The 20060-nt window shown below is 43.8% G+C and overlaps 1 protein-coding gene across 10 annotated transcripts in view; it reads left to right on the top strand.

The window, feature by feature from the left end:
- Flcn (folliculin) overlaps positions 1-20060 on the top strand; it is a 31768-nt gene that overhangs the window by 11080 nt on the left and 628 nt on the right. For 5 of the 10 annotated variants that reach the window (XM_047543206.1, XM_047543203.1, XM_047543205.1 and 2 more), the window contains 7 exons: positions 1334-1464; positions 2951-3141; positions 4905-5018; positions 5743-5866; positions 6948-7079; positions 7175-7280; positions 9083-10340. In XM_047543206.1, the coding sequence (XP_047399162.1) occupies positions 1334-1464; positions 2951-3141; positions 4905-5018; positions 5743-5866; positions 6948-7079; positions 7175-7280; positions 9083-9284 (1000 nt within the window). In that variant the 3' untranslated portion in view covers positions 9285-10340. Of the gene's footprint in view, positions 1-1333; positions 1465-2950; positions 3142-4904; positions 5019-5742; positions 5867-6947; positions 7080-7174; positions 7281-9082; positions 10341-13025; positions 13054-19746; positions 19983-20060 lie in introns of those variants that run through there. The other 5 variants (XR_007107617.1, XR_007107616.1, XM_047543209.1 and 2 more) reach the window with 4 other exon arrangements.

Raw genomic sequence — 20060 nt, 5'->3', positions numbered from 1 at the left:
GTCTCCTTGTGTAAATCTTGTCCTGGTGTGGATGAGGCTCTTGGGGTGCAGCTCCCACGGTCCTGCAAACTAAAAAGTATCTGTCCACCCATCTGACATAAGTCCTTCCTGTATTTAAAAAAATATTTTAATTGACAAGTAAAAATTATATATATTTATGGCATTATGTTTGATACAGAATTATATGCCACATAAAGACATTTTAGTCAGCAGTGGACATAAAACAGTGCTCCCATAGATTGTCACCTGTTGACATCATAGCTGCTTTGGTTTGTATAGGCACATTTTATGGTGTTCACGTAATGATGAAATCACCTAATGATGCATTGCTCAAGAACATATCTCTGTCGTTCAGTGATGGATGTCCATTGTATAATGACTAAATCAGACTTGAGATATGCATTACCTTTTTGTTTGTGGTGAGAACAGTTAGAATCTTTTATCTTCCTCTTACTATTAAAGTAAAGGAAATAATGCAGTTAACTTACCCCCTCAGCTATTTGACTTTAGCAGTTATCAGCATTTTTATTCTATCCCTTCACTTTTATTTTTCAGATTATTTTTTAAAGCAAGAAAGTTATGTTGTTTCAACTATAAATATAACCACAATACCAATATCCTATCCAACAATATTGACTGATTTCTTGGTATCATCCAGTGTATAATCCATGTTCGGTGTTCCCTTGTGCCTCAGAGGTGACTTTTGAGTTAGGATCAGAACAAAGGATTCCTCTGATCAGCACCCATCCCTCACGTTTTCCCATGCCCTTAATTAATTATCCGTCCATCTCTTTTTATTTTTTTATTTTTATTTTTTATTTTGCTAAGTTGCTGAGGTTGACCTCAAACTTTTTTTTTTTGTATCAGAGATTGAACCCAGAGGTGCTTAACCACTGAGCCACATCTCCAGCCCCCACTTTAAAAAAAAAAAAAAAAATTATCTAGAGACAGGGTCTTGCTGAGTTGCTTAGTGCTTCACTAAGTTGTTGGCTGGCCTTGAACTTATGCCACTACACCTGGCTCTTGTGCCCTTTGAAGAAGGACCTCAGTCGGTCATGTCTTGCAGAATGGCCTGCGTATTCTGGATAGGGCCAAGCATGTCCTTGCAGTAGCATCCAGCATGATTTTTTTTCATTTTTTGAACAAAGGGGTCTCCCTTTGTTGCCCAGGCCAGTCTCCAGTTCCTGGGCTGAAGTGATCCTCGCACCTCAGAGTCCCAAGTCTCTGGGACTACAGGCATGCACCACCCACCAGGCTTTTAGACCCATGTTTTCTGTGAACAGGTAATTGGATCAAGGGACTCAATGAACTTTGGTTCCGATGTTTTCTTTAGCAAGAGTGCCTGTGTTTTAGCTGGCACTGTGTTTTCTAGGCTTCTGAAAGCATGTGGCAGCCGGCTGACTGAGAAACTCCTGGAGGGTGCACCAACAGAGGACACCTTGGTCCAGATGGAGAAGCTTGCTGGTGAGGCTGGGTGCTGCTGCCTGGGCCCTTTACTGATGATGGCTGTGGCAGCCACTGGCTCCTGGCCATCTGGCGGGAGGAGCTGGTAAGGGAGACTCGACTCTGAAGAAGCCAGATGAGCCTTCCTCAAAGCCAGCACTTGATCTTGGTGTTTTGTTGTGATTTTCTGTCTCCTTTTCCTTGATGGTGTCTTGAAAGAATCTGTTCCCCAGGTAGATTAAAAGTCCACAGTGAGGGCTGCCTGTAGAGAATTATTGACTGGTTGTTTTCTCCCCCCTATTTTATGATAGCCAAGTGTTTTATTCCTTGCTCAGAACCAAGTGTTGTTTCAGTTGGACCCAAGTTTTTCCTAACCTCCCAGGTGTCTGACCTTCCCCAGGTTCCTGATTTGAATCTTCATGCTCAGGGTCCTGTGTGTCTGACTTCCTAAGGATCCGTTGTAGTGTGCCCCAGCTCAGGATCACAGATCTGGATCCTGACTGAGCTCTCTGACAGGGCTGGTTTGAGTTCTGGTGTTCTGGGTCCACCGTTCCCCACAACCTTGGGGTGGGAGAATGGACTTGTGTGTTCCACATGGTGTGTTACTAATGATTCTTCTTCTGCATCAGTTTGCAAACAATGAGCCTTCTAAATTGCTGGAGCTCTTTGGAGGTTTCCCCAGTAGTCACTCACTGGATCTGCACACACTTGGATCCAGTGAACTGTCCCAAGTGGAGAGAGGTCTCCATGAGAGCAGAATATGCTCAGAAAGACAGAACCTTGCAGTGACCTTTACAACCCTGTAGATTGCTTGGTCTTAGAACTGTTTGTTACTACTGTAGATCACAGACTTGCAGGCTAGTGCATACAAGAAAGGTTGTTTCTTGGAAAGATATATTAGCAAAAAGAAGTCAGGTCTTCTGAATCTTTTAGGAGAGCCTGTCAGGCATGCAGGGCTCTGTCATGGTTTGGACTATATTGAGTCACAAAGGGGCTGAGCATGGTCTGGGCACACTTTGGAGTTAGACCTGGCTTCAAATCCTGGTTCTACTACTCATAAGCCCTTTTCTCTTTGAGTCTCACCGCTCGTTTGTGTGGGCTGCCATGAGGATTGGTTTAAGGGCCTATTTCTGTCATCATCTGTGAAGCAGGAACGGTAGTGCTGACCTCAGATGGTTGGAAGGACTGAGTGTAATGTGTGGAGCCCTTAGAAAAATCACTGGCAGAGGACATGCTCAGTGAAAAAGCCCTGTCAGCATTTTTATCATTGGTTTGATTTTTTTCCTACTGATGGGGAGCAGATCAGTTTCTTTCAGTAAGTGCTCCTAAAACTTGTTGTGACCCTGGGCCTAGTAAGGACTAGAAGGACTGAGTCCTTCCTATCCTCCCAACCCTCCCAGACAATAACTGTACAGACAGCTTGGTGGTGTGGCCAGGAGATGCCTGGACTGAAATATCACAGAGCAAGGCAGTGTTTTGTAACTGTCCTTTGTCATCTGTTCTGTAGACTTAGAAGAGGAGTCAGAAAGCTGGGACAACTCTGGGGCTGAAGAGGAGGAGAAAGCCCCTGTGCTTCCAGAAGGTGCGGAAGGGCAGGACCTGACCAAATGCCCGACAGATTCATCCTTACTCTCAGACTGTGGGAGCTGGCAGTCCCGAAAGCTGTCAGTGTTCAAGTCTCTTCGGCACATGAGACAAGTAAGCAGTAGATGTTAGAGTTCTAGTCAGAGACTCAGGAGAAGAGCCCAGTCTTCTCTGTCCAGTATAATCTGTCCTCTGGGTCTGGCTTTCCTGCTTAGCAGGGGTGACCAGGAACCTTCTTGGTGGGTGACTGAAGGCCCAGTGGGCATTGGGATATACTAGTCACAGGACCAATGCTTGCTTTAGTGTCACTGTAGGCATCTGTCTACAGACAAAGACCTAGGTGATTGGTTTCCCATGGTTCTCCAATCTTGTCATTCTAGAATCTTCTAAAGGGATTGACCAGCACTATTATTGGTTTATATGAAGCCTAGACTCTTTGAAGCTTGAAATGATGGTCATTCTTTTTTTTTTTTTTTTTTTTTTGCGGTGCTGGGGATTGAACCCAGGGCCTTGTGCTTGTGAGGCAAGCACTCTACCAACTGAGCTATATCCCCAGCCCGAAATGATGGTCATTCTTAGAAAAAATTGGAACTAACGTGAATATACCACTATGATACTTATGATGTGTTCAAACAATTAGAATGTAGTGAAGTCCAAGAAAGCAGTAAATTCAGTATGGATCAGGTTACGTGTATGTGACACCGAACACAAAACAGTAACACACAAGATTATTAAGATGAGGGGAATATTGTTTGGTTAGGAGGGCAGGTTGTCACCTTTATATGTATTTCTGTATTTTTGTAATGAGCATCAATCTTACCAGAAGAGAGTTCTTTCTGTTTTGGAATATGGAATAAAAAGTGATTTAATGGCAGATGCCCCCTGGGGCTTCTGAGTGAAAAATGTCCATTCTTCTCTCCCACATCCCCCACTCTGTATTTGGCAGGAGTTACTGCTGTTGATTGTTTACTTGGATTAAAGGAAGGAATCTTGAATTCCACTGGAGGTGGGAGTACTCTGAAGCTATAGGGGCTTGTTTTATTGTAGACTCTTTCTTAAAAATTTTTTTAGTTGTTAATGGACCTTTATTTTGTTTATATGTGGTGCTGAGAATTGAATCCAGTGCCTCACACTTGCTAGGCAAGTGCTCTACCTCAGCCACAACCTCAGCCCATGGTAGACTCTTTTTTTGTTTTGTTTTGAAGTCATGTTTGTCTTCTCAGAAGCCTTAAAACAACTGACTGGCTTCTTCTAAAAAGTCCATATTATGGTAGTTGATAAAAGTGGGATGGGAGAGGGATTGTTTTGGATTAAAGAATAAAGACAGGACAATCAAAAACAATCTTCATCTTCTATTGGCTTCTAGATCAAAAGAATCACAACTATAAAGAATATGGTTAGGAAGCTGATCTCATGCTGTGGCTGACCATTGGGTGCTCCTGGGTGTAGTGTCATCTGGGTTGTGTAGGTGAATGAAGCCCTGGGTTTTCCTGGGTACTGATGTGTCATAGTGCCTGTGACACATTTCCAAGTGGCTCAGCAAAGTAAAAAGTGTGCCTATGTAGGAAAGGAAACTGTTGCAAAAAGTTCACACCTTTTGCTTCAAATATTTAAAAATAAAATTGAGGGAAATATCTTAAGGTGCAAGAGCTTTGGAATCTTACTTTTAGGTGCAAAGGTGGGGCTTCCCCTCTCCCCAGTCCCTTAGACAGGTTACCCAGCCTCCCTGAGAAGAGAAGTAGCTTTCTCTCCTCTGACCCCATCCTCCTTTGCTATGCAGAGAAAGTTTGTAAACAAATGAAGAAAGTAACGCTCATATGAAGAAGAGAGAGATTACTTCTGTTAATGTGCAGAAAGTATTGCATGATGTGTTTCAGGTCCTAGGTGCTCCCTATTTTCGCATGTTGGCCTGGCACGTTCTCATGGGGAACCAGGTGATCTGGAAAAGCAGAGATGTGGACCTGGTCCAGTCAGCATTTGAAGTTCTTCGGGTAAGAACATCTTTTTTTAATTTTTATTTATTTATTTATTTTTATATGATGTGTAATAGGGCCATATTGGCCTTGGGTCTGACTTCAGGCGTCAATGTCACCATGTATCATTTGCTCAGTGTAAAGCCTTGGGAGTCATCCATGCCTAAATCTAAGACCAGCGTTTTCTGTTTTCTATTAAAAACGGCAGATATTGACATTTTTATTTCCAGTGCGAGGAGTCTGGGCTGTCCCAATAGATTGATAGTTATCATCTCTACCCCTTCCAACCCCTGATCCCTCTAAGAAGCAATGGGGACCTGGCTAGCACCATGCTGCCAACATACCACCTCTGCACAGGTGTTTTCTGTGAGCAGAGCAGGTTGGGTATGCACACAAGTGTATCCTTAGGCAGTGTGCATGCCTACTGACCACCTGGGCTGAGGGTGCAGAAATGAATATGACCCCATCTCAGAAAGGGATGGGAGAAGAAACACACATTCCAGAAGGCTGAGTGTCCTAAGCATTCATACCACAGAGCAAGAAGCTACACAAGCCAGGATATGATAATGGCCAGGATAGGGGTTAGGAGCCTTGTGGGAGACACCCTGTGGGCTAAGGGCCCAAGGGACACCCTGGGTAGTGAAACTTTGACTGCAGAGGGCCTGTGGGGTTTGGGTAGTGGAGACAAGTGGGGTGGTGGGGATCCTGGCTGTGAGGGTTCTGAGTTATGTTGTCTTTGCAGACCATGCTGCCTGTGGGCTGTGTACGCATCATCCCATATAGCAGCCAGTACGAGGAAGCTTATCGGTGCAACTTCCTGGGGCTCAGCCCGAATGTGCAGATCCCTTCCCATGTGCTGGCTTCAGGTACTTGGGGCCCATCCCTTCCTTTAGTCCTGGGTTGCTCCAATACCTTGGCCTGAAGATAGAACTGAATCTCAGTCATGTATTTGAGGATGTTGCCTGCTTTCCTCTGAGGCGGGGATCCATGTATAGGACCAGCTTTCCCAGTGACCTTGAGCTTCTGTTTTCTGTCTTTGAAGTGGTTGAGGGTGTATCGGATGACCCAGTAGTGGGGGCGGCTCTCCTAGGTTATGGTTCTCGATTGGAAGCAGGTCCCAGACCTTGGGGTGGAGGGACAACAGAGCCAGGAAGCCAGGGGTAGTCATCCTGGCAAGTTGGTGCCCGTGGGATTCAGCGGGCCTTCTGGGGTCTGAGTCCTGCCACTGCCTTCTCTCTTACTGTGGTGTCATGTTTCCTGTCCTCTCCAGTTGTGTCCTCCCTTGCTGAAATCCTCCTTGCCAATCATGAGTGCACCTGGGCTCTCTTAGCTTCCCTGCCCTCACTGCTGAGCAGAGAACCAGGAAGCTGGTCATCCTCCGTTGTCCTTGGCTGGGGGATGTGCAGGAGTCAGCTTGGGGCAAATCCTGGCCCTGTGGACAAGTCAGTGACTTCTCAGCATGTCTGAGAAGCAGTTGCTGTGCCTGCAGGCTGAATGGAAGAGGCCTGGCACAAAGCAATTGCTCCATAGCCCGAAGCAGACTCCTGGCAAGTCCCAAGCCCCTAGGGGACAGCACAAGCTTCACCTTCAGAGATGAGCTTGAAATTCTTTGCCACTGTTAACTGTGTGACCTTGGACCAGTTTCTGAACTTTTGAGTTTCCCTTGCAATGGGGAAATACTGGAACTACCTCATAGAACTCCTTAGTATGAAGTGAACTAATGGAAATAATTTATGATTATATAATATAAAAAAGATTATGAGTTTAAACAAGCAAAACTTAACCCTTAACTCTGTTCTTAAAAGGTTTTGATTGATCTAGGATCTTTTCTCCTGGCCATGCATTCCTGGTGGATCTGAGATAAGATGGAGTAGCGGGAGGGGGCGGGCTTGCTGAGGGAGAGAAACAAGCAGCACTTCCTAGGCAGTGTGTTTTGCATTGCCACAGAGTTCGCAGTCATCGTGGAGGTGCACACAGCCATGCGCTCCACACTGCACCCACTCGGGTGCGAGGACGACCAGTCCCTCAGCAAGTATGAGTTTGTGGTGACTAGTGGGAGCCCTGTGGCTGCTGACCGAGGTGGGTGCTACTGCTGGGGCTGCCTTCTGTCAGAGGGGTGGGGCCAAGCTTGTCCCTCATCAAAGTGCTGATGCCTCCTCTGCCTCTACCCTCAGTTGGTCCCACCATCCTGAATAAGATCGAAGCAGCTCTGACCAACCAGAACCTGTCTGTGGATGTAGTGGACCAGTGCCTCGTCTGCCTTAAGGAGGAGTGGATGAAGTAAGCACCTGGCCTTGGCTGTGACAGCCATGAAGGCTTCCTGACCATGGTGGGTGGGTAGTGAATTCTGCTGAGGAAAAGTAGGTGCTGTTTCCAAAAGGAGGCCAGGCTGTCACCACTGTGTAGATGTTAAGTCTACAGGTGCTCAGACATAGCCCTGCCACTCTTGAACTCGGTAATCTTGGAAGTTGTGACCTGGTGTTTCCTGCCCTGGGCCCCACTTCTTTGCGAGGTAACTCCTCACTCCCAAGAGCTGTTGAGGGTTAAAGAGGGATTCTAAGCATGCAGAGAGATTCTTAAATGAAGTTCTCTATTTTGGTGCTTAATTTCAAAATCTGATCATCACGTGTGTGTGTGTGTGTGTGTGTGTGTGTGTGTGTGTGTATGTGTGTGTGTGTGTGTCTTGTTGCAGTGCTGGGGATGAAACTCAGGGCCTCCTACATGCTAGGCAAGTGCTGCTGCCTCTAAGCTACATCTACCCAGCCTGTTCCCCTCTTTTAAAAAAAAAAAAGTTACTGTGTTTCCTCTTGCCTTGACTCTTATTTTATTTTATTTTTTGGGGGTACTGGGGATTCAACTTGGGCACTTGACCACTGAGCCATATCCCCAACCCTATTTTGTATTTTATTTAGGGACAGGGTCTCACTTAGTTACTTAGTGCCTCACTTTTGCTGAGGCTGGCTTTGAATTCACGATCCTCCTGCCCCAGCCTCCTAAGCTGCTGGGACAAATCTTACTCCTTTTTAATAAGATGAAATACTTTACTCTTTTTATATTACTTTAATCAAAATATGGCTGAAACTTTTTGTATGCATATAGAATTAACACCTGTTAGAATTTTAACTCTTTGCAACCTTGCTTTTAGGTTAAGACCTGAAACAAGCAATCTTAACCTTTTTTTTTAAAATTTATCAATTTGTAAAAACACATTTAATAGACCCAAATATATGTTACCATATGGAAGTCAAGAAGCCAAGAGTATTTGAATTTATACTTAGTTGATGTTTTAGTATTTAAATTTGTAAATTAATCAGATGTCTCCTCTAACAAACAGATTTATGAAGATTATTTCCACTTATGTTAAAATGAATTTACCCATTTTTAACTTAGGTTACTCATAAAAGCCAAGGTATCAAACAAGTCTAGTTAACACTTTAAGTTAGTCTGCCCAAAGAAAAATCCTTAGAAGCAATGGACATTGTACTTTAAACATTTTATAGAAACCAACACTCTGGTTGGCCACCTAGAAAAACATGTGGGTTAGAAGTTCAAAGGCATTTTTTTTTTTTTGACTGGGGATTGAACCCAGGGGTACTTAACCACTGAGCCACATCCTCAGCCCTTTTCTGTATTTTATTTAGAGACAGGATCTTGCTGAGTTGCTAAGTGCCTTGCTAAATTGCTAAGATTGGCATTGAACTCATGATCCTCCTGCCTCAGCCTCTACTGGGATTATAGACAAGGCCAGTTCTTGCCATGTTGCCCAGGCTGGCCCCGAACTCCCAGGTTGTGGCAGTCCTCCTGCCTTGGTCTCCCGAGTAGCTGGGACTATAGGAGTGCACCACTGTCTGGCTTTCTTTTTGCTACTCCTCTGGGTTTGGGACCCTGAGTGTGCAGGTTAAGACCTGAAACAAGCAATGTGTGCAGGTGTGTGCTGCTGCTTTGCTGAGCTGTCTCCTCCAAGCATGGGAATCCAGCTGGACCTACAAGGTTCTTGTTGGTCTTGAAGCTGTATAGGCCCCATGAACAGAGCTCTGGTACTTGAGCTGCGAGTCTGAGTATTTGCTTTTTGTTTTCTACAGCAAAGTTAAAGTCCTCTTTAAATTCACCAAGGTGGACAGTCGCCCCAAGGAGGACACACAGAAGCTCCTGAGTGTCCTTGGTGCCTCTGAGGAGGACAACGTCAAGCTGCTGAAATTCTGGATGACAGGCTTGAGCAAAACATACAAGTCACACCTCATGTCCACGGTCCGCAGCCCCACGGCCTCAGAGTCTCGTAACTAACCCTCATGGGAGTTGGTCTCCATGTTCTCCTTCTAGAAAATGGTCGTGCCAGTGCATGGACTGTCCTCCAGCTCCTGACAGGAGGGACTACTGTTGAGTTTCTAAACTGCTGTGATGGAGCCGTGTCCTGTCAGGGAATGGAAACTGCTGGGGGCTCTACCCTCTATTTGGGACTCTGGCATGATTCTTAGCACCATCCCATAGCTGTTGAGTCGTCCCCCCTGAAGAAGGCAGTGGAGACCTGTGGACAACGGGACCATCTGTACTGTGTGCCCACAAGGGACACTGTTAGGAGGACTCGTATCTCATGCTTTTCAAGGATCAAGATCTCAGAACTGGCAGGAGAAATGTGGTGCCAGGCCTGGCTCTGGTATTTCAGCTGCAATAACGTGTCGTCTCTGGGGGGTTAGCAGTGCACCTTTCCATTTTGAAATGCAACAAGATTTCCTGGGATTCGTGTGTGAGTGTACATTTTGCTCTGTTTTTGAATAGTCAACACATAGGCCAATCGGTAGTCATTTTTGGTATTCTGCTTTTGAGTTAGAGCCCTCAAAGGGCTTTGGGGGTGAAGCGAATGTTTTCCTTATCTCTGGATTCACTGAGGTTTGTATTCTGAGGTTATTGTTGCTCATCTAATGGGCACATTCCCCTGGGGCTGCCTGTGGAGCAACTGGCTTCAATGGAGCCCCTGGTCTCTGTACAAAGATGAGGCTTTGTGAAGTGTCTAATTGCCACTTGACTTGCTCGACTCTCTGGGGATGGTGAGACCTGTCATGGCTTTATTCTCTGTCACTTTCCCTTGTTGCTGCTCTCAGCATGTACCTGTGGCTACAGATGACAGTTTTCAGAGTCTGGCCATCTAAGGCAACTTCATAGTCCCACCATACAGTTTTCATGGGGATTCATCGATTGGATTTTATAGCAGTTTTCCTGATCTGTTTATAATTTTTTTGTGTTCATTTAATTTATATTTAACTTGAAGACTAAGTTTAATGTGACTAGGTCTCTGCATAAGGCCAGAACATTGAAATACAATAAATAATGTATTTTTGTAAACTGTTGCCTACATGGTTTTATTGGTAAAATAAAACAGCTAATATTTAGTTGCGCTCAGTATAGGAAATACTGTAATGTATCCCTTAATGATCAGATAAGAGCTAAGATGTGTTGTTAGGCAACTTTGTTGTATGAATATGACAGAGTGTTCTCATGCAAACTCAAACAGCTACAATGTCACTAGGTGGTGTAATCCTACAGGACTACTGTTGTATATGTTGACCGGCATTGACTGAAATGTTGTTATATGACATGTGACCATATCATGATTCAAATGATACCAGTGAGTGGTCAGTTCTCAGGGCTGAAGCCATTGCAGTGATCTTGGACAGTCTTCTCAGGTTAGTTGTAGAGTTGATGGTGAAGGAAAGTCATGGAATATTTATAGCCATGTGTGCCTAGCATTTTATCCAACTTTGGGAAGTGATTGACCCCTACAAATGTTGAAAGGTTTTCCATTTGAGAGGAGGTACCAGATGAAACAGACCTGCATAAAAGTGGCAGCCCACACACTGGAAGATCTGTGTTTGGAGCATCTAATTGGAGTTGGAAGAGACCCCCCACCTGGCCTGTGGGACTCAAGGGTGAATGCAGGGAAGAGGTGACTGCCCACTGTTCCTGCATCTCTGGGTGTGAATCTATTTTTCTAGTGTCCTTGGGAACACTGTCCTTGTGTTCAAATAAGGTTCTTGCCAATTGTCTGCCAGTCTCGTGGCTGAGTCCATTTGGCTAAGTAGGGATCTGACATAAATGAGCTCTGCATCAATTTCATAGGATAAAAGGAATGGTGTAAATTTCCAGTATATAATAAAACTTACTGTAGGAGTGGGCCCAGAGGAGGCCTGGTGTCACTCGCCTGTAATCCCAGCAACCCAGGAGGCTAAGGCAGGAGTGTTGAACACAGCAAGACCCTGTCTCAAAATAGAAAATAAAAAGGGCTGTAGATATAGCAGTAATAAGAACACCCCTGGGTTCAAAAAAAAAAAAAAAAAATCCAGGTCTGGAGACTTCCCTTGAATTCCTGTTATTACATATGAGATACTGACCCTCCATTCCCTAGTCTAGAGATATGACTCACCTTGGAGGTTCTAAGAACAGGTGATCTGGGGCATTGATTCAGAGTCTTAGGCAATCACTGCTATTATTTGAATATGATTTCACCCCTCTGAAACTCTTGCTAAAATTGGATTGTCATTGTGATATTAGCAGGTGGGATTTGCTGTAGTTTGTATCTTGAATGACCCCCAAAGGTTCATGTGTTAAAGGCTTGGTTCTTAGTGCGCACTGTTGGGAGGTGGTAAAACCTTTAAGAGGTGAGGCCTGGGGGAAGTCTAAAGGTAATGGGGGGGGTGTCCTTGAACGGGATTGGGGCCCAGACTCCTCCTTGCTCCTTTTGCTCCCTGGCAAGATGAGTAGTTTTGTTCCACCACACACTCCTGCCATAATGTGCTGCCTTGCCACAGTCCAAAACAACAGGGCAACTGATCATGAACTGGAACCTCCAAAACTGTGAATCAAAATAAACCTTTTCTATCTGTTGATTATCTCAGATATTTTATTATAGTAACAGAAAACTGACAGAAATGTATGAGGTCATTAGGTAACTAAGAGGGATTAATGCCTTTCTTGAAACAGAGTTCTCAGGAAGCAAATTGTTACAAAAGCAAGTTTGGCTTTCTCAACTTCCTGCTTCTTCCTCCACATTTCCATCATGTCATGAGGCAGTCTACTGTACTGTACTTGCTTCAGTTTCATCAGGTTCCTCCTAATGTCCTTTTCCTGTTCCCTGGACTTCATGCTACAGTGAGTTGTCATATCTCCTTGTCCTCCGACATATCATCTTTCATGACCTTGACATTTGTTTGTTATTGTTGTTGGTACTGGGGATTGAACCCAGGGTGCTTTATTACTGAGCTACATCCCCAGCCCTTTTTAAATTTTTGTTTTGAAATAGGGTCTTGTTAAGTTGTTGAGTTTCTCACTGAGTTGCTGAGGCTGGCAACTCAGTGAGAGGTTTGATTCTCCTACTTCAACCTCCTGAGTCACTGGGATTACAGGTGTGTACCACAATCACACCTGATGACCTAGACACTTTTGAAGTCAGATGTTTTATAGAATGTCCCTTAACTGGCGTGTGCCTGATGTTTCAATAGAACAAGATTTTGCATTTTTGGCAGGAATACCACAGAAGAGATGCGCTCTTCTCAGTGCCTCATATCAGAGGATCTGATATGTTTCTTGACCTTTTGACATCTTGATCACTTGTAACCTTAACCTTTCTAAGGTTAAGTTATTTGCTGGGTTTCTCCATTATGGAGCTACTACTTTTCCATTTGTGGGTTGATACTCTGAGACTATGCAAATATCTTACTCTTCTTAAAACTTGCCTACTAATTTTAGTATTCATTAATGGATTTTTTTTTTTTAGTACTGGGGATTGAACCCAGCACCTTGCACATGATAGACAAGCACCCTACCACTAAAATACACTCCCAGCCCTTTATTAAAACTTGTTTTTTTTTTTTTTTTTTTTTTTAATTTTGAGATAGGCTCTCACTAAGTTGCTGAGGCTGGGCTTGAATTTGCAGTGCTCCTGCCTCAGCCTCCTGCATCACTGGGATTAAAGGTGTGCACCATTGCACTTGGTTCCATCTGTGGGCTTTTGTTTTTGTTTTTGTTTTGCAGTGCTGGGGATTAAACTGGGAGCCTCATGGCCTCAGGCATGAAGCACTCTACCACTGAGCTATATCCTTAGCCCTCCCTCCATGGGTTTTGAATCAACAAGCCACCAACCTTAGGAACGGAGAGGATACACTAAGGTGAGGTTGGGTTGAAGAAAAAAGAATGGCTTCTCAGTAAGAAGCTGTGAGGTGGGAGTATTTTTCCAGTATTTGCTTCTTTGCAGTGGGAGTTTGCTATTCTGAATGGTGCTTCTTGGCTGTGTCCATGATCAACTTAGCTACCTACACAGAAGGTCTGAAACTCCTTTCCTGTTAGATCAGGGACGCAGTAGGCAGAAGTGAGTAGGGGCATGGGAAGCGAATATCGTGCTTTGGAAAATATTCAAGTTCAAATCCTTCCTTCCCTTCCTAACTCTGTGGCACTGAGACAGTAACTCAGCCTCTCTGAGCTTGTTTCCCTATCCATAAAACCAACTGTGTGAGGTAATTGTGAGAAATAAAATGATAGTATTGGTGGAAGCATGTTAACATTTTCCCACTGCTCCCTTCGCAGAGCACCTAAATGGCAGACATTTGGGAAAGGAAAGAAAACAAATGGTATTTATCAACTCCACTGCGTGCCAGGGATTGTGTTCCCAGGAACATATCAGGAAGAAAACTGCTCTGCTGGGACTGTAGCATAGCTTGTTTTACTGACACACCTGCTCACTTTCAAATTGGTTACCAGGTGACCCCTGACCACAGTTCCTTAGACTTGCTGCTTTGGGGATGACTTGCTCAAATTCAGTGGAGCATTTTCTGTCAGCTGGGTCAGGCTTGGCCTCAGTGTTGTTCAAGTCTTATACAGCCTGGATGATCTCCTGTCTTATTCTAGCAGTGAACGGGAGGACTATCTCAGTCTAACTGGAGTTGAGGAATCGTACTGAATTTGCAGTGCTCCTGCCTCAGCCTCCTGCATCACTGCGTCACTGTCAGTTTGCCTTGTGCTTTGTGGCTCTGCTGTAGGTGAATGCACATGTGTAACTGGTGTGTCCTTATAGACTGACCTTCCCATCCTTGTGAGCTGCTCTTTTGGCTTCTGGTATCATTCCTGGTCCTGGTCTATTTATCTGATGCCAGGCCAGCCAGCTGGGCACACGTCGCTGTTTGCATGGAGAGTCATTGTCCCTCTCCTCCTATTGTGTTTGACTCTAGAGTGACAGCATGTGTTGATCATGCCATGCCAGGATAAAAAATTTAGACAATCTTCCATATTTTGATTTAGACTTCTCAGTGTGTCTGCATTTAATTATTAATAGGACTGACTTCACATCTGCCATATTGCTGTTTTCTATATATCTTGTCTTAGAAAAAGTTTACTATTGTGAGTGAGGCCCTCAGCACCGTAGCGAGATCCTGTCTCAAAGTAAAAAATGAAAAACAGGCTGGGGATGTGGCTCAGTGGTTGAGTGCTCCTGGGTTCATTCCCTGGTAACAAAAAAAAAAAAAAGTTTTTTATTGTGGAAACATAAAATTTGACATTTTAACTATTTTAATGAACAATTCAGTGGCATTATTTACATTGTCTTATGTCTTTTTGTTCCTTTCTTTTTTAGATGCCTTCTTTGTTGTTGAGCAAATATTTTGTAGTGTATGATTTTAATTTCTGAATTTTAAGCCATTTTTCTTTTTGGGGGTGCTAGGGATCGAACCCAGGGCCTTGTGCTTACAAGGCAAGCACTCTACCGACTGAGCTATCTCCCCAGCCCCTTAAGCCATTTTAAAAAAGTGTTTTTTAGTGTTTGCTCTGAGGATTATAGCATGTGTCTTTAATTTACCATAATCTAATTCAGGTTAATGCTGACTGCAGTGGTTTGGATATGGTTTGAGTGTGGGTAGTTCATGCGTTGGAATCTTGGTCCTCAGTATGGAGAAGTTGGGAGATGATGGGACTTTTAAGAGGAGGGGCCTACCAAGAGGTCATTACTGGCTCTGTCCTGCCTCCGGTTTCCTGTCTCACCATGAGATCTCTCTTTCCTGCATCTGCTCCCACCACGATGCCATCCACCATCAGGAGACAGCCAGGGGGCACTTGCCAGAGTTAGTACCAACACCATGCTGTCAGCCTCCAAAATTGTAAGCTAAATAGACTATTTTCCTTTTCACCTATTTCATTATAGTAACAGAGAACAGAGTAGTACACTGACTTAATTTTGGAAAATACAGCAATTTCACTTAAATATATCTCCACTTCCTCCTCCCTGCTTTCTGTTATTTTATTTATATATATTTGACCCAACAGTATAGTTGTATAGTTAAACTAGTTTATGTGTTTTAAGGAAATGAAGAGAAGATAATGCACACATTTAAAAATATTTATCCATCATTTCTTCCTGTGACTCCGAGTTGATATCCACTGTCCTTACCTTTCAGCCAAGAGTTTCTTTGGTATTTCTTCTATTTCTTGTCTACTACCAGCAAATTCTTTTTTATCTGGGAATATTTTCATTTCACCTTCATTTCTGAAGGACAGTTTTGCTGGGTTTGGGACTCTTGGTTGGTTATATTTTCCTTTCAGCACTTGATATCATTCCCCTGCACACTGGTTGACTGTTTCTGCACTGTTGCTGTCAAACTCCTCTGTGCATGAGCTGCTGTCTCTTGCCCATTCCAGGCTTTCTGTGTCTGGAGTCAGCATTTGATTTAGTATATCTAGGTGTTGTTCTCTCTGTTTATCTTACTTGGAGTTTGTTGAGATTCTTCAATTTATGATGTTTATAAAGGTAATGTTTCTCATCAAATTGGGACATTTTCAACCATTATTTCTGCAAATATTTTGTCTGCCGTTTCTTCTCCTGTGACTCCCATTGTGTGCATGATGGGATGATCACCTGGTCTTACAGATCTCTGATCTGTTTTTCCTCAGACATTTTTCTCTACTCTTCAGATTGGTTAATTTCTATTGGTTAGTCAATAGGAATTGACCAGTGCTTAATGCCAGCGCTTAACTGATGACGGCTGATGGACACCTAGATTGTTTTCATATTTTGGCAATGGTGAAAAACACTGTGGTAGATGTGAGGTGCAGCTGACTTATGAGGAATGATTTCATTTCCTTTTGGTATGCAGATGGTCCCTGACTTGTGATGGTTCTGCTTATGATTTTCCTGCTATTTGAAGGTGAGAGCTGTCTACACCACTATTCTATTTTTCAATTTTAGTACAGAATTCAGTGACCTATGTGAGCTACTCAGTACTTTATGATGAAATAGGCTTTATGTTGGACTCTTTTGTCAAAGTGTAGGCTAACTGTTTTGGCATGTTTAAGATAGGTGAGGCTAGGCTAGACTCATTAAATACATTTTGACTTGGGATATTTTCAACCTATTATTATCTTATCAGGCTGTCACCCCCATGCTAAATCAAGGAATGTTTGTGTACTCAAAAGAGGGATTGCTGGGTTGACTTTAAAAACAACTTTTCAGCTGGGTGTGGTGGTTCCTGTAATCCCAGTGACTTGCGAGACTGAGGCAGGAGGATCTCAAGTTGAAGACCAGCCTCAGCAACTTAGTGAGACCCTATCTCAAAATAAAAAATGAAAAATGGGCTAGGGATGTAGTTCAGTGGTAAAACTCCAAGCTTTAGGTTTCCCATGAATGTCTTCTTTTGGTTCAGGATCCAGTCCAGGGCACTGCATTGCACTGAGTTTTCCAGTACCCCCCCCCCAAAAAAATTCACTATTGAGATTTTATATTTGTTGATTCGTAGTTACTCTATTTTCCTTTAATTTGAACTTGCTTTGAAGTCTTTGTTAACTCTGATACTTGGGCCCAAAGTCATTTTCCATTGGCTCTTGTTTTCCCTGTATATGGGTCACATTTTCCTGTTTCTTTCCATGTCCAGTAAGTGTTGGTTGAAAACTAGAAATTTTATATATGTGGCTGCAACTCTGGATTCTGTGTGATTTTTCTGAGGTTGGTTGGTGACTTACCTGAATTTAAACATCAGAATTTCTCCTCCTACTATGGCCAGCAGTGTGCCTGCTCAGTTGTTTTAATTCTTATTCCTAGGAATCCAACTGTGTCTTCCTAGCTTGCTTACTGATCAGCCAATGATTTACAGCAGTTGTATTCAAATACTTCCAGCCTGTATGATTTCCATCCTCTAGTGATCTGTTTGTGTTTTGGGGACCCCTTTTAAACCACCCTTGGCTTTTACTTTTCCCTGGGCTCTCTTGGGGCTCTCCCATACCTGCATAGATCCCCATTTAGCCAGGAAAGTGCAGAGAGCCTTTCTTGGCCTGCCTTAGGCCTTTTTTCATTACTGTAAGTAAACACCTGAGGCTGGGTAAGTTTATAAAGAGATTTATTTTGACTCATGGTTTTGGGGGTGCAATTGAGAGGCCATATTTGGTGATGGCCTTGTTGCTGGCTAAGTCCCAAGATGGATCAGGGCATCACATATAAAGAAACAGGGAGAGTACGTATGTATTCTGTGGTTTCTCTCCTGCTTCTGATAAAGCCACCAGGATTCGGTCACAGAACCTTTACCCTAATGACCTTATCTAGTCTTAATTACTTTTCAAAGGCCCCACCTCTACACACCATAGTTGGATTAAGTTTCTATCTCTTAATGCTGTCCAATGGGATTCAGTTTCACTATGTGAATCTTGGGGGACACAGTCAAATATTATCCAAACCAGAGCAGAGCCATTCTCCAGTTCTCCCATTTCCAGGAACTCCCCACTGCATTTCTGGCTGACTTGCTCGCTCCAATTTGGGTGACTCCCTGTCACTGTAGTTTTTATACAAATGGAATACTGTATACTCTTTTTGTTTGGCTTTTTCTACTCAGCATAATTGAAATATAGCAATGTTGAGCACCTTTATTCCTTTTTATTGATAAAAGTAATACACTGTATATACCAAAGTTTATTTACTTTTTTTTTTTTTTTTTTTTTTTTTTTTTTTTTTTTTAGTACAGGAGATTTAACTTGGGATGCTCTAACTCCAGTCTTATATTTTTTAACTTTGAGATAGGGTCTTGCTAAGTTTCCCAGGCTGGCCTTGAACTTGTCATTCTCCTGCCTCAGCCTTCCAAGTCACTCGGATTACAGATGGCAGCCACCGCATCTGTCCATTTATGTTGATGGACATTTGGTTTACAGGTTCTGGGATTTTATGAATAAACCTGCTGTGAACATTTGTGTACATGTTTGTGTGGATGTATTCTTTCATTTCTCTTGGGTTATACCTAGAAGTGTAGGATAGCAGGGTCATTTGGAAGGCGTATGTTTAGCATTTTATTATACTTAATTTGGAATAATTTTAGCTTCACGGAAAAGCTTCAAAGATAGAGTTCTCTATACTCACCCAGTTTCCCTCGTTGTTAGCATCCTTTGTGATTACCATACAGCTGTCAAAGCTCAGAAACTGCCACTGGCACTTTATCCATGATGCTCCAAGCTTTGGGTTTCTCATGAATGTCTTCTTTTGGTTCAGGATCCAGTCCAGGGCACTGCATTGCATTGAGTTTTCATGTCTTCTCAGGCTCTTCTGCTTTTTGACAGTTTCTCAGTCTTTCCTCGTTCATGACCTTGGCAGTCCTAAGGAATAGTGGGCAGGTATCCTATACAGCATCGACCGAGCTGCGCTTGAGATGTTTTTCCTTGAACTGAGCTGACAGTATGGATTTGGGGAAAGAATACCACAGAGTTATATAGGTGACATCAGGTGATGTTTCCAGTGACATGAATCATCACTTGGTTGAAGTTGCCTCTCTGCTGTAAAGTCACCATTTTCCCCTTCCTGTGCTCTAGTCAGAGTTCAGCGCACTCCCACCATGGTGGGCAGGGAGGGTTAGCTCTGGTTCCTGGAGAATAGTTACATGTATCATTTGGAAGCCTTCTGTAATGAAGACTCACTGTTTCCCTCTCATTTCTTTATCATCGTTTAATGTGTAATAGACCCATATTTACATTAGCTTGGGTTTCAGTACAACACTCCCTTTTATTCTTCACATTACATCCGGGTTCTTTTAGTTGGGCTCCTGGGTCCTGGGATGTGCTGCCATCCTTGCGTTTTGAGCACTTCCTTTTTGACACTACAAGGTGCTCAGTGGCACTTTCCATGTTCCCTGCCCAGCCCCAGAGTCAGTCATTATTCAAAGAGCACTGGTACTTCTTCTTAGGGCCTGGTGTTTAGAACCAGGATCCTTGTATGAGGTGTTCTCACTGCTACTGATGTAGCATTTGTTTCTGGGAAGGGACAGGGGTAGGTAATATAAGATGCACATACTTATGTAAATTTATATGAATCTAAACGTGAGTCCTCACCAGTCTCCCCGATTAGTCCTGTTCCACAAGGATCCCTCTGGCCTCCTCCCTGTTTCCCCGCAACCTCCCTATCCAGCAGAGAGCGCTTGGCTCCCTCCAGCGGGCCATTTCTTATCTGTGCACCCTGGGGCATACTCTGCAGTCTCAGAAATGGCTGGTTCCCCTGCATTTCCTATGGTCCTGCCTCCCAGTTTCATTGGTTGAGGCATTCCTTCCTGCCTCCGGATCTTGTTTTTTCACAGATGGACATCATGTGACCATTGTTGGTCACAAGAAGGAGTTTGCAGAGGAGTTGTCATTTTCACTTAAAGACAAAGGAGAGTTCTATATAGCCAAGCTATCAGGACTCAGCAACAAAGAACCAGGAGAAATCCTTACCCCACTCTTGCTTTTCTTTCTCTCTGATAAGCAGGCCCGCTCTGCACTTAAAGTGGAACAGGCGCCTTCAAATAGCATGGAACATATGGGCATGGAAAGAATACACGGGACTCTAATCCTCTCGCTGAGCATCAATTCCCGGGCATTCCGTGCGCTTCCAGGCCCTTCCCCAGCCCTGCCCAGCTGCTCCTCCACAACCACAGTGAAGGCGTGACCTGAGAGATCCAGAGCCAGGGGAGCCAGTCGCTGCAGGCTTTGGGCGGGAGGAAGGTGTGTGGACCATGGTGTGGCCAGGTGCTCAGGTGCAGCCTCTTGTCAGGGCAGGGTGGGGGTCTGCTTGCCACGGAG

Source organism: Sciurus carolinensis, chromosome 3 (genome assembly GCF_902686445.1).
Source record: "Sciurus carolinensis chromosome 3, mSciCar1.2, whole genome shotgun sequence".
NCBI classification, from domain to species: Eukaryota; Metazoa; Chordata; class Mammalia; order Rodentia; family Sciuridae; genus Sciurus; species Sciurus carolinensis.
The sequence above is the reverse complement of the archived record's forward strand: the minus strand, read 5'-3'. Positions and strand labels throughout refer to the sequence as shown.